Source organism: Haliotis cracherodii, unplaced genomic scaffold, assembly GCF_022045235.1.
Source record: "Haliotis cracherodii isolate W230 unplaced genomic scaffold, xgHalCrac1.p SCAF_10, whole genome shotgun sequence".
Classification (NCBI taxonomy): domain Eukaryota; kingdom Metazoa; phylum Mollusca; class Gastropoda; order Lepetellida; family Haliotidae; genus Haliotis; species Haliotis cracherodii.
The window spans coordinates 50,313,940-50,329,153 of NW_027266265.1; the positions used below are offsets into that span (position 1 = coordinate 50,313,940).

The 15,214-nt window shown below is 43.6% G+C and overlaps 1 protein-coding gene across 1 annotated transcript in view; it reads right to left on the minus strand.

Moving 5' to 3' along the window:
• Positions 1-15,214, minus strand: part of LOC139454495 (putative ATP-dependent RNA helicase TDRD12) — a 75,695-nt gene that overhangs the window by 56,251 nt on the left and 4,230 nt on the right. Inside the window, exons 4-13 of the mRNA XM_071236243.1 lie at positions 15,069-15,163; positions 14,318-14,365; positions 13,370-13,495; positions 11,112-11,167; positions 8,612-8,779; positions 5,607-6,573; positions 4,891-4,950; positions 2,271-2,330; positions 1,115-1,178; positions 405-524 (exon numbers count right to left, since the gene is read on the minus strand). Of these exons, the coding sequence (XP_071092344.1) occupies positions 405-524; positions 1,115-1,178; positions 2,271-2,330; positions 4,891-4,950; positions 5,607-6,573; positions 8,612-8,779; positions 11,112-11,167; positions 13,370-13,495; positions 14,318-14,365; positions 15,069-15,163 (1,764 nt within the window). The remainder of the gene's footprint in view (positions 1-404; positions 525-1,114; positions 1,179-2,270; positions 2,331-4,890; positions 4,951-5,606; positions 6,574-8,611; positions 8,780-11,111; positions 11,168-13,369; positions 13,496-14,317; positions 14,366-15,068; positions 15,164-15,214) is intronic.

Here is a 15,214-nt window from a genome sequence, read left to right on the forward strand (position 1 = left end):
GTTCCTGCTATATGACTGTGGTCTGTAAAAAATCATGTCTGGACCAGACAATCCAGTGATTGACATCATGAGCATCGATCCACGCAATTGGGATACGATGACATACATCAACCATGTCAGCGAGCCTGACCACCCAATCCTGTTAGTTGCCTCTTACGACTAGCATAGGCTCCTTTTACGACAAGAATGGGTTGCTGAAGACCTATTCTACCCCGGATCTTCACGGGTCGATTGACATCATGGATATCGATCTTCTCAAATTAGGATATGATGACATGCATCAACAAAGTCAGCAAGTCTGACCACCTTATCCCATTAGTTGCCTTTTATGACAAGGAAGTCTTACTAAAGACTGAATCTTCACGGGACCAGGGGATAATTTCAGATTGTGAGACAGAACTGACCTGTTTAACACGTTCTGTAAAGGGCAGATTGGTGAAGTCCAGGATGGGACTGGGTTGTGACACCCCATGATACACGACCCCCAAGAACGGTGTGTGTTCCAAACGATCTGGACGACTCATCTGAGAAACACAAAGGATGGTTATGAGCTGTTTTCTGATGTGAAATGAAAAGAATTGCTGATACATAATGCATGGTGATGTGGAGTTAATTGTTTACAAGAAAGTCGTAAAAGGTGAAATATTTGCAAAAACAAGCCAAGTTGTAAACACGGTAAAAGGAACAAGGTACATTTTCTTAATTTTGATACCAGGAGACAACACAAAGTTCCAAAATCTGGAATTTTATATACAAATTGTAACCTCAACAATGCAAAAAAATTGTATGATATCTCTTTTATATTTCATGACGGGACTTCGAAAGCAATACATACCAAAAAAATGTGCAATTTGACCTTCAGTCCAACAAATAACTCACCTTATGGAAATCACAAATTATCAGGATTTGAAATCTGTCATGTCATATTTTAGGTATGACTCAAGAGCAAGCAAGTTCTTAAATGAAACGGGAATCTATTTGTAGAAGGATCGTATAGTATGCACTTCGTGTATTTGGGCCTGTGGCCTTTCATATTATTAACATTCACATTTGAATATGAATACAGCAGTCAAGCCAACAAGGATCAGAATTGTTTGAATCAGCTTCATAATACCTGGGGTATTGTAGGTATGTGATGATCCCTCATGCCCACACCTGCTGACAGGCTCAGCAGCAATCTGTTATCATGGAAACATATCCTCAAAATGCTGTGACCAGAGAGACAAAACCTACCACACTTCAGGGACAACATTCAATAATGAAAAGATCTGTTTGTTTGGTGTTTAACGCCGCACTCAGCAATGTTCCAGCTATATGACGGAGGTCTGTAAATAATTGAGTCTGGACCAGACAATCCAGTGATTCACATCATGAGCATCGATCCACACAATTGGGATACGATGTCATGCATCAACCAAGTCAGCAAGCCTGACCATCCAATCCCGTTAGTTGCCTCTTACAACAAGCATAGTCGCCTTTTACGGCAAGCATGGGTTGCGGAAGACCTATTCTTCACAGGTCAAAAATGATAATAAGTCCACAGAGCCATGCTCATAGTCAATGGAGCCGAGTACATTCAGCTTGGACACAAGCTGCCTTGTAGTTACAAAACATTTGATATTCTGGGAAATAGAAATTGTCTGTCAAAAAAAAACCACTCACATTTTCATCTCCTTCCTCAGTGGGAAAGCAGCGGTTAATTAAAAACAAAAAACATTCAGAAACTTAAAAGTGTCTATTCAATCTCAATGAAAGGGAGAGCTCAATCTTTCACAATTAGCAGCTAATCAGGCTCAAGGAGAACTGACATTCAGAAATATTGACGATGTATTCCTCCAGTTGGCCATCTTCCCGAGGCAAAGGAGTGAACTGACTAAAGTCCAGTTTCCACCCTTGCCTACTAGGGTGGAATTATGGAGTTACATTTTGTCTGGACTAACGAGTCTATGCATAGTCCAATCAAAATCAACGTTCAGATTGTAAAAGCCTGTGTATCGATAGTTGTTTAATAATAAATACGAGGTAAGGTGACCACAGATGAACATGATTGTATAGCCTATGGTTTGTTTAGCAGGTGCCAATAGGTTGAAATAAGTGACATTCATATTTCATGCGATAATGAGCTATGATTCGAATCGAGTGCTAAATCTTGAATAAGAACCAAGATGGCGGATGTCACTCCTTGTCTCTATGTATATAGAGGGGTGTGATGTTTTTTTCTCTATACGAATATATTATTCTATACACGCTATCATCGAGTTATAACTTGCTTTCTCCCTTCTTCTTTGCCTTTCTTGCGAAGCCATTCTTGTGTTCCTGACTCGGAGAATCTGGAACAGAAGGAATTGACTAAAGAACAGGAACAGGAACAAACGAGTGCAGGGAGAGAATGAGTTAGACGAATAATCATGATAACGATGCAGGGACATCAATCGTGTAAACATTAATTAGTTGTCGTTTAATGCTGCACTCAGCTATATTCCAGCTATATGCAGGGACATATGACACACCATAGGTGTAAATATGAATTTCTTCTGTTTAACTGTGCATTCAGCAATATTTCAGCTATATCAGAGCTCAATTTCAGGAACTTGATTTAACTTGCACCAGGTGCATGTTGACATGAAAACCTAGTTATGGGCAAGTCAGAGATAAATTTGAATTTGTTTTACATGCTCTTGGTGCAAGTAGACATAAATATCAGGTTGCACTTTTCAAGAACAGGTTGCACTGTTGCTCAATCAAGCCCTGTTGTATGTAGGGCCATAAGACACATCAATAGGTTTTCAATGAGTTTTGCTGTAATTAGAAAAATACACATTTAAGATAAAATTTCAAAACCATAAAAGTCAGCAGCTGACCACAAGATTGATAAGTGAGGAAATACAATGGTTAATGAGTGTGTTTTGGAAATGAGCTCATTGACTGGAATCTGGAAAATAACAAAAAATCAAAACATTCATAAACATTCATATATAGCAAAATGAACCAGTTCAGGCATGTGGATCAAGCAAGACAGTGCAAGCACTGATATGGGCTATAGGTGTACGATGGCTATGGTTACAGTGGCTGAGCATGTGAGCACTGATGCAGATTACAGGTGTTCCATGACACACCAACACAGCAAGACAAACTAGCGGTTGATAGTGTGAGCACTGACACAGGCAACTGGGGTACCATGACACACCAACACAGCCAGGCCAACCAGAGGTCGATAGTCCAAGCACTGATACAGCCATACCAACCAGTGGTTGATAGTGCAAGTACTGATACAGCCAGGCCAACCAGTGGTTGATAGTGCAAGTACTGATACAGCCAGGCCAACCAGTGGTTGATAGTGCAAGGACTGATACAGCCAGGCCAGCCAGTGGTTGATAGTGCGAGCACTGACACAGCCATACCAACCAGCAGTTGATAGTGCAAGTACTGACACAGCCAGGCCAACCAGTGGTCGATATTGCAAGCACTGACACAGCCAGGCCAACCAGTGGTTGATAGTGCAAGGACTGATACAGCCAGGCCAGCCAGTGGTTGATAGTGCGAGCACTGACACAGCCATACCAACCAGTGGTTGATAGTGCAAGCACTGATACAGCCATACCAACCAGTGGTTGATAGTGCAAGCACTGATACAGCCATACCAACCAGTGGTCGGTAGTGCAAACACTGATACAGCCATATCAACCAGTGGTCGATAGTGCGAGCACTGACACAGCCATACCAACCAGTGGTTGATAGTGCAAGCACTGATACAGCCATACCAACTGGTGGTTGATAGTGCAAGCACTGACACAGCCAGGCCAACCAGTGGTCGATAGTGCGAGCACTGACACAGCCATACCAACCAGTGGTCGATAGTGCAAGCACTGACACAGCCATACCAACCAGTGGTTGATAGTGCAAGCACTGACATAGGCAACTGAGGTACCATGAAACACCAACACAGCCAGGCTAACCAGTGGTTGATAGTGCAAGCACTGACACATCCATGCCAACCAGTGGTCGATAGTGCAAACACTGATACAGCCAGGCCAACCAGTGGTCGATAGTGCAAGCACTGACACAGCCAGGCCAACCAGTGGTCGATAGTGCAAGCACTTATACAGCCATACCAACCAGTGTTCGATAGTGCGAGCACTGACACATCCATGCCAACCAGTGGTCGATAGTGCAAGCACTGACACAGCCAGGCCAACCAGTGGTCGATAGTGCAAGCACTGACACATCCATGCCAACCAGTGGTCGATAGTGCAAGCACTGACACATCCATGCCAACCAGTGGTCGATAGTGCAAACACTGATACAGCCAGGCCAACCAGTGGTCGATAGTGCAAGCACTGACACATCCATGCCAACCAGTGGTCGATAGTGCAAGCACTGACACATCCATGCCAACCAGTGGTCGATAGTGCAAACACTGACACATCCATGCCAACCAGTGGTCGATAGTGCAAGCACTAACACATCCATGCCAACCAGTGGTCGATAGTGCAAACACTGATACAGCCAGGCCAACCAGTGGTCGATAGTGCAAGCAGTGACACAGCCATACCAACCAGTGGTCGATAGTGCAAGCACTTATACAGCCATACCAACCAGTGTTCGATAGTGCGAGCACTGACACAGCCAGGCAAACCAGTGGTCGATAGTGCGAGCACTGACACAGCGAGGCCAGCCAGTGGTTGATAATGCAAGCACTGACATAGGCAACTGGGGTACCATGACACACCAACACAGCCAGGCTAACCAGTGGTCGATAGAGCAAACACTCATCTAGGTACAAGGACACACTGTCGGGTTTAGGTCTATGATCAGTTGAGCACTTAAAGGTATCAAGACACTAACTTCAAAGATATACAATGTGTTGCAGCATCAATATCCTTATGGTACCTGACAGTGTTTACTTCTAGGCTTGATGTAGATGGGGAGGGAGACTTCTTCAGGATCGACCTTAAGCAAAAAACATCAAAAAGCAAGGTAAGTCTCCATGACAATTTTAACTACTGTAAACAGTTTTATTTCTGCGCCGTTAAAATATTGCGAATACCACGCCAAAGACAATACTGCGGCGAGATATTTTTGCGAGTTGCCGTGTTGAGATGAGCCCTCGCGTGCCAAACAATAGACAGCTTCTCTCCGAAGCTAGTTTTTCTGAGTTGGCCGGAAAGTTGACCGGAAGAGATTGCGACCAATTATCAAATACGATAATTGACTCAACAGTGAGGTAACAGTGACACTAACTGGTCTGTTTACACTGTCATTTGTGATGTATTGTGTGACCATTCTGCATTCATTTGTGTTTTTAACTTATAGAGTAACTTGTAGTTCTGGTTGAAGATTTCAACATTTGATGACGTGTTGCAATGAATAAAGTATGTATGTATTATTTATACTTATTTTTGCTTTTTTAATTTTTGCGATTGAGTCTCGTTCGCAAAACTCGCAATAATAAAACGGTCGCAAAAAATTCCCTGTTTACAGTATTTGATCATGATGACATACCATGTAACCATGGTAACCAAGATGCACGACAAGGCAGTAAAAAACCATATCTGAAGAATGCAGGCACACAATGACTGAAGATACTGCTTATCTTATTCACTTACCCAAGCTTCAACTCAGGGGACTCTGACTTGGAAGAACAGGACTGAGAAGACACCATTGCACATTTGGGGAGCCGAGATGGAACAAATATTTCACAGAAATTTTCATCTCGGGAGGCCTCTGTAGATTTTCTGTCGCTTTGACTAGTACTGTCTGGTATTGCGCCGCCTGGGCTACTTCTAACTGGTTTCAGACCCATTGAACTGGCTAGAGAGTTTGTGTCCGAGTCTCCGCTCTGAGTTTCAAGAACTGGCATCCCCACACGCATAGAGGCACTGAACGTTTTGTTTTGACTAAAATAAGAAATCTTTGTATCATATGTTCTCTTAGCAAGACTGTCCGAGTCTGACGAGGTGCTTAAGAAGGAAAAACCCCTTCCTAACATAATCTTCTTGGGTTGGCCAGGGTCAGACAGGGCATCCTCATAACAATGTTTAGACTCAGCACCTTTCACATTCTTTCCGAAACAAGACGAGGAGTTGGCGTCTCCTGAAGTCCCTGTCAACTCCACATCAAGTCTATCAGATCCACCGGTAGCATTATCAATCATCAGTTTATTCAAACTAATGTTTCCCCTTCCTCCATCCCCTCCCTCCAGCCACTTCCCCCGCCCCCCAGAGTGTGGCCTGCTGTTCAACAAGCCCCTGGGTAGTTCCGTGTCACTCTGACTGACCTGCAGCAGTGATCCCCCTGACCTGGTGTTATGGTGATGCTCAATGTCTGACATGAACATGTCGGACCTGGCTCCCCGATGTCGGACTGGACTGTCACTCTCACAATCTCCACTCCCGTCATACGTTGTCTTCCTGTATACCTTATGTCGGACTTGTGGGTCACTGTGGGCTTTGTGACTACTGTCTGAATCAGTGTTTTGGTGATTAAACCTGTCGTCTTCAATCATCCTGAGATAATCTTCTTGGGTCATTTTCTTCTTCTGTCGTCTTGGTTTGACAATTTCCTCACTAGCATCTGAAACGATATTGTTATAAGCACATGGTTACCTCCCTTAAACGTACTCACATGGCTTGTTGCCAGTTCCATCAGATTTCTACAGAACCCTTTAACGGCCACTTGCATTCCCTTTTTCTTGAAATTTCAAGATGCCATGTTGAAATTTTAAGATACATAAGTTCAAATTTCAAGATAATAATCTACACCCAGAATATATTTATATGGTGTACATGTTTTGTTAGTTGACAGGATTGAGTGAGTGAATGAGTATGGTTTTACACCGCTTTTAGCAATTTTCAAGCAATATCACAGCGGTGGACACCAGAAATGGGCTTCACACATTGTGCCCATGTCGGGAATCAAACCCGGGTCCTTAGCATGACAAGCAAACACTTTAACCACTAGGCTACCCGACCGCCCCTAGTTGACAGGAAGTCCAGTTAGTAACAATTGCTTTAGGACGCATCAGTGAGTGAGTGCTTGAGTATGATTTTACGCAGCAATATTCCAGCAATATCACATTGTACAAATGTCAGGAATCGAACCCGGGTCTTCGGCCGGGCGTGACGAGCGAACGCATTAACCACTAGGCTATGCGACCGCCCCTAGGATGCATCAGCAGTATTGCAGCTAGTCCAGCATCTTGACCTTTCCAGAAAAGAATTTGAAAAAGGTTTACGTAGATTTCTTCTGGTTTTGATCTCTTTATTTGTGACCATGCTACTCACAAAAGTTGGTGAGTGTTCCACCTTATACCAGCATTATATTCCTTATCCATGTGAGATTCTAGTGAGGTGAAATGGGGTTTAACATCGCATCCAAGATTATTGCACTTATATAGCGATGTGCATGCACATGTGTGTGTGTGGCCGCTTGTACTAGTCCGGACTGATTCCGATTTATAGTGCTAGCCCACTGAGATACCATGCTGCAGTTTAACATGAATTCCCCACACAGACATTCCCCATACTGACTCCGAGCCGACCAGTCCTTGTTTTAGCCCCTCAATGCCAAACACCAGGCAGGGTAACAAAAAGAACCATCTTTTAACGTCTTTTGGTATGACGGAGGTGGTCGAGATTCTTATGACAAGTTTTAGAACATAATTCAACATGAGCTCTGCAGTACGCAGATGAAACGACCCTGCTTTATAAAAGATCTTAAATGAAATAAATACAATTACTGTGAATATACATTACTATTTTTAAAGTCTCTTTAAGGTGAATTTATAAAAAGTGCATAAATTGTGTCAGCAGGTCTGAAAAGCTTTACCTAATTAAAAGACAGTTATGAAAACTAACCCCTTTATAAGCTACAGATACAAGTGGTCACACTGACTGATAAATACTCAATTCTACCTGAGCACTGCTCAGCACTGATCTCGGCACCCAACGACACCATACACAGCGTAAGAAATTGGCACTAGTCCTATAGTCCTTGCCAAACTGCCCAATAGTTGAGGTATCAGAAGGACTTGAAAAATTTGCCATTATTAAGGTATGCTGTATGTTATCATTATAAGGACTAGTGGACAAAAACGGTTAGTTTCTATCACTTCATACATATACATGATCACGATGATATACTAGTTATATTCACGCTACATTGCTAACTGCAGCAACAACTTAACTCACATCACTCATGTTCCTAAATGGCGGTCGGGTAGCCTTGTGGTTAAAGCGTTCGCTCATCACGCCAAAGACCTGGGTTCGATTCCCGACATGGGTACAATGTGTGAAGCCCATTTCTGGTGTCCCCCACCGTGATATTGCTGGAATATTGCTAAAAGTGGCGTAAAACCAAACTCACTTGCCTCTAAAGTTATACTCAAAGAGACCTAGATGATCAGCCTCTGTCCTACCAAATACAAGCTGACTTACTGGATCAGGTGGCCAGGGTCTGGGATTTGGCTAATAGCATGTCATTGTACCAACACAAAATGGATTTTTGCTCATAATATCACTCACTGGTTTGTCTGGTCCAGACTTGATTATCTACAGACACTGTTATACAGGTGGACTATTGCAGAGTGGTGCTAAGCAGCAAACAAACTTACTGAGAGCTGGTTGGTGTACTTGGGGGACGGTCTTTGCCGCATACTCAAGCTTCACGAGCTGATCATTCACACAGATCTGCCCATCTGGAGTGTTGAGGTACAGCTTCACATACACAGTGTTCCTCTCCTGGTCCTGGTGCTGGATGTCAACCTTCGTGCTGGAGGAATCTGCACAAAAAATCACCAGTCAGGGATGAATCCGAACACAGGACTTTTTAGCGAAATTAATATACATGTATATTCACAGACCACCACCCTTCTAACAGGCCCCTAAAGGGTCCATGAATATTCATGAATTTTTACAAAAAGTGCCTGGTCTAAAATTGTAAACACAGGGCATCACAGGCAAATTGGGATCTTTCTTTCTTTCTTTGTTGGTTAACGCTGCACTCAGCAATATTCCAGCCATATGAGGGCGGTCTGTAAAATAATCTGAGTCTGGACCAGACAATCCAATGATTGACATCATGAGCATCGATCCACGCAATTGGGATCAATGACATGCATCAACCAAGTCAGCGAGCCTGACCACCCGATCCCATTAGTCGCCTTTTGCGACAAGCATAGTCGCCTTTTACAGCAAGTATGGATTGCTGAAGACCTATTCTACCCAGCAATCTTCACGGGTCCAAATTGGGATCAATATATATTCTGTAAAAAAAACAGATTTCTTTCTACATTCTTTTCTTAAAAAGAGACATATGTTAACATTGCATTCAATGCAGACGTGAAACTAAGTCTGCAAGACTTTACTGGTTACTGGTCCTGTTATCAGTGAAAGACAAGCAACATTTGCACAGCCATAACATTTGTTTAAATTATCATGATTAAAACATGAATTTGGACATGAACATCTATCCACGCAATTAAGATATGATGACATGCATCCACCAAGTCAGTGAGCCTAAGCACCCGATCCCGTTGGTCGCCTCTTACGACAAGCATAGTTGACTTTGACAACAAGCATGGGTTGCTGAAGACCTACTCTACCCCGGATCTTCATGGCTTGAACAATATACAACCATTACCGGAACTATTACCATAGTAATGTCCACTGAAATGTCCTTGATTTGGAAATATCAACACTGACATAGGAGATATTACTTTGCATCTACCACAAACAAGAGAACTGTGACACAAATTGTTTACCCATAGGGCAAGAAATAACCGAGTTCATAAAACTTGTATGTGCACTTGTGCAAATATCACTTCACGCCCACCAGTGTATTGTTTCCGTCACACTGACGGCATTGTTGACATCATTCGGATCTTATTGCGATGTAAGGTTGGAATGATGTCACACTAAAAACTGTCGACAAATTGTAGTTTTCATGGATAGCGACCGAGATCAGCGCATTTTTCTAAAGGGGAGCTCAAAAGGATTCATAGAAATTATTACACTCACATGTGTGTCATACTGATTTTATAAAACTTGTGTAAGAATTCATGTATTTCCAGAGCGAGAGAGAATTCTGACACTCGTTTCATAAATCAGTATGACACACATGCACATATAATAACCTCTATTACTATCACTCTGGTATCCTCTGTTTGAGGGGAGGGGATGGGAGTAAAAGCTCTACACTACTATAAGTGAGTGATTGAGTGAGTGAGTATGGTTTTACGCTGCTTTTAGCATTATTCCAGCAATATCACGGCAGGGGACACCAGAAATGGGCTTCACACATTGTGCCCATGTCGGGAATCGAACCCAGCTTGACAAGCGAACGCTTTAGCCACTAGGCTACCCGACTGCCCCTAAACTACTATAAGGATGTTTGGGCGAGCGAGTTAGTGGGCGTGTGTGCGTAGGAGCGTGTGTGCATTGGACGAAAGCCTGAAGTGATGTAGGTCTTAGACATTAACCACTCTGGTGAAACCAACCATCACAAGTATGTTGCTTACAAACCAAGAAACGTAAATCGGGCAAACCCGGAATTCAAAGCGACAATCCTGGTTCCCGGCACACCCAGGGAGGCCTGCACTGACATATCTACCCACAAGTCTCACCGCACATCCTGCACACCCAGGGAGACCAGCACTGACATATCTACCCACAAGTCTCACCGCACATCCTGCACACCCAGGGAGACCAGCACTGACATATCTACCCAGAAGTCTCACCGCATATCCTGCACACCCAGGGAGGCCAGCACTGACATATCTACCCAGAAGTCTCACCGCACATCCTGCACACCCAGGGAGGCCAGCACTGACATATCTACCCACAAGTCTCACCGCACATCCTGCACACCCAGGGAGACCAGCACTGACATATCTACCCACAAGTCTCACCGCACATCCTGCACACCAAGGGAGACCAGCACTGACATATCTACCCAGAAGTCTCACCGCACATCCTGCACACCCAGGGAGACCAGCACTGACATATCTACCCACAAGTCTCACCGCAAACCCAGGGAGGCCAGCACTGACATATCTACCCAGAAGTCTAACCGCACATCCTGCACCTATATCTTGTCACTGTTGTTGTACAAACCTTTCACAAGTCTCTTTAGGAAATCAACAGCAGAGATGTCCCATTTTCTACACCTTCTGTAAGATATAAAATAAACATTCAATGGATCACATCAGTGATTAAATGAAATAAAAAAATAATGAAATATTCATATTGTTATCGGAATATGTTTTCTAATCATGTAACCTCTAAAGCTGAACACAAAACTACTGTTACGGGCTGCATTACTGATTCCAAACACTTTTGAAAGCATAGTCGGGAATGGAAGTCACCAGTTTGAAACTGGTGCCGCAAAGCTCAAGAAAGCTGCTTTCTTAGTGGATAATGTCGACTACCTGTTCGTCATTTCATTGGTGGGTCAAAGTTCGCAAAAGGTCATTGTGACGTGACCTGTAATGGGATGTCCCCAGCAGTAGCGAGAACTTGTATCTGATTTTAATAAGATTGAGGTAATCTTTGCATGTGGTTGATCCTGTTATGTTTATTTAAAGCATATAATTGTTTATTGTTGAGCAACTTTATCTATGCAGCTGTTTTAATACACCTACTTGCCGACTAGTCTCGAATCAAAACACAGGCTGTGTACTCGTGGGCAGATGACGGAGATATTATCAAGTTTACTCTGATGGTTCCAGGTTTATTGAGATGGCATAAAGACTACTAAGATGGTGCCAAGTGGAATAAGATGGCATCGAGACTAAGATGGTGTCAAGTGGACTGAGATGGTGCCAAGTGGACTAAGATGGTGCCAAGTGGACTAAGCTGGTGCCAAGTGGACTAAGATGGTGCCAAGTGGACTAAGATGGTGCCAAGTGAACTGAGATGGTGTCAAGTGGACTAAGATGGTGCCAAGTGGACTAAAATGGTGCCAAGTGGACTGATGTGGACCCAAGTGGACTAAGATGGTGCCAAGTGGACTAAGATGGTGCCAAGTGGACTGAGATGGTGCTATGGTGCCAAGTGGACTGAGATGGTGCCAAGTGGACTAAGATGGTGCCAAGTGGACTGAGATGGTGCCAAGTGGACTGAGATGGTGCTATGGTGCCAAGTGGACTGATGTGGACCCAAGTGGACTAAGATGGTGCCAAGTGGACTAAGATGGTGCCAAGTGGACTAAGATGGTGCCAAGTGGACTGAGATGGTGCCAAGTGGACTGATATGGTGCTATGGTGCCAAGTGGACTGAGATGGTGCCAAGTTGACTAAGATGGTGCCAAGTGGACTAAGATGGTGCCGAGTGGACTAAGATGGTGCCAAGTGGACTGAGATGGTGTCAAGTGGACTAAGATGGTGCCAAGTGGACTGAGATGGTGTCAAGTGGACTAAGATGGTGCCAAGTGGACTGAGATGGTGTCAAGTGGACTAAGATGGTGCCAAGTGGACTGAGATGGTGTCAAGTGGACTAAGATGGTGCCAAGTGGACTAAGATGGTGCCAAGTGGACTAAGATGGTGCCAAGTGGACTGAGATGGTGCCAAGTGGACTAAGATGGTGCCAAGTGGACTAAGATGGTGCCAAGTGGACTAAGATGGTGCCAAGTGAACTCAGATGGTGCCAAGTGGACTGAGATGGCAACATGACTACTAAGATGGTAATAATGCAAAAATAATACCCAATCAGAATGTTCTTTAACCACTACTGAACACATACTGTCGGAAAAGTTTTCTCAGTGAGGATAACACTGTACATTGCCTCAACAGTATACAACCTTCATACATAAAATGACTGCTTCTTCTTTTTCAGATAAAGCCCTGTTAACTGCTGATTCAAAATTGTATTTCAAAATCTCTGCTTGCATTGAATATTTGTGAACCTTTGATATTGCATGTCTTTTGAGTGTACAGGTCCAGTAATTTTCTGTGCCCTTCCCCGTAAACACTTTTTTGTGGTGGGTAGTGCACACCATACATTGCATATGATTTGCTGGCTGGGCGATTGATAGCCATCGGTACATAGTCCTTGCATTTGAAAGAGTTCCGCCCATATATGTTTTAACAACAGTCCTGTCTTTTTTCAATGCCTTCATAGTGAGAAGCTGTTAGCTTCTTCACAAAAAACGAACACAATTCTTGACTGACATCGGCGTTTGACAGCAAGCGTGTCCGCCATAGCAATGAAAGTATAAAACAGCAACATGCAATGTGATTGGTTCACTCAAAGAAATAGACCAATCACAATCAGCTTTACAAAGCGCTTCGGTTTTCTCATTACACCCATTTGTAGGCATAGCATTGTCATTCGTAAGAACTATGAATAAACATTGTCTCTGAGCTGTACTTACTGTTTTGTTGCCATGATATCCCCATCTTCAATGGTGGTGGTGAGCGTCACTGGCTCAATAGCCCATAAGGAAAACTTCTGAATCTGCCTGGGCACTTCACAAAAATGATCTGGTAATTGTCGCAGGCTGAAAAGCATCATGGAATGATATGTCAAAGACAACATAACCAAAAGCAATTTACATACAGATTTGATTTGTGAGATGTATTTGCTAAACAATTGTTAATAATAAAAATAACAATATAATGTGCATATTCAGAATGCCAAAGAGCTGCATTATTCCCCTGGTTAAGGGATCAGTGTGCATCCAATTTTCATTCTCAGCTCCCTGGGGAGAATACAACCCAAACTGTGAGGCATGAGAAGTCAAACAATTACCATCACATTTATAATGGAGAAACATCCGACTTTATTTGTTTCCTGTGTTAATGTCACACTCAGCAATATTCCAGCTTAAATGACTTCGGCCCATAAACATGGTAAATATCAGAATCTTGACCAGACAAACAAACGATTTATAATATGATGCCGACGGAACACGATGACTCTCAGTCACCGTGTCTGACCACTTGATCCATTAAGTCGCCTCGTACAACAAGAAATAGGTTCTGGGGACCAACTCCAACCAGGAATCCCCACAGTGTTCCGACATTGTACCTGTCAGCATCTGCTCCATGGATAGCATGGGCTGCAGAGAGTACATGCATATACAGCAGTCTCCATAGTGAAGTTCAACAGTACTTACCAATGATATCACTAAATAATGCAAGTTATATCATGGCATGTCAGCTTGATGTGTGAGGAAATCCAAGAAGGCAATCATGCCATCTACCGTGCTGAGAAACCAAACATTGTAATGTCAGTGAATCCGGGATTCGAACCCATGATCATAAGACCCAACTGTATATAGTAAGTGGACTTGGTCTTTCATGCCCCTGGCAGTACTTACAAGGAAACAGGGATCAGCTCCGATTCACCGTGGTCCACAAAGTAGCAGCTGAAACATAAACCACTGGACTGACTGACTGACTGACTGACTGTCTGACTGACTGACGGACTGACTGACTGACTGAGCGAGCTCGCTTTTACGTCTGGTAGCAATATTCCAGCAATATCATGGTGGGAAACCCATGAGGGGAATCAAACTCTGGCCTTCGGCATGACATGGAAATGTTTCAACCACATGAAACATGCTGTGTATGGACATAAGGGACTGACCCTTTCCCAGACAGGGAAGGACGGGTGGGGAGAGGTTTGATGGGGCTTCTGGATATGGTGCTAATAAACAGAATTATCAGGGCAAACCGGGATTCGAACCCATGATCACATGTTTCTGGCACACCTAAGGAACACAAATCTGCGCAATGATTTGAGGTGCCTTAGGCGACTGGGCCACCTGCTCCCTTGCATGACATAGAAGTATCTATGTACAGTTTGTTTAATGCTGCACTCAACAATATTCCAGCTATATGACGCCAGTCTGTAAATAATTTAGTCTTGACCAGACAATCCAGTGATGAAAATCATGAGCATCTATCTACTCAATTGTCATGCATCAACCAAGTCACCGAGCCTGACCACCGGTACCTGCTAGTCGTCTCTCATTACAAGCATAGTCACCTTTAACAAGCATGGGTTGCTGAAGACCTATTCCGACCCAGATCTTCACGGGTCTATCAATGTAATGTTTATGGACTCACGAAGCCTGTGGTCCTCTGGATGTCTGCATGATCCTCTCCACCTCCACGCGATACCACTGTCTGTCACTCTGCCGCTTCCCTGCGTACACATTCCCCTGAAACACAGTTGCTTCATTCTTTGCTCAATTGCTTTAATAAGGCAAAAA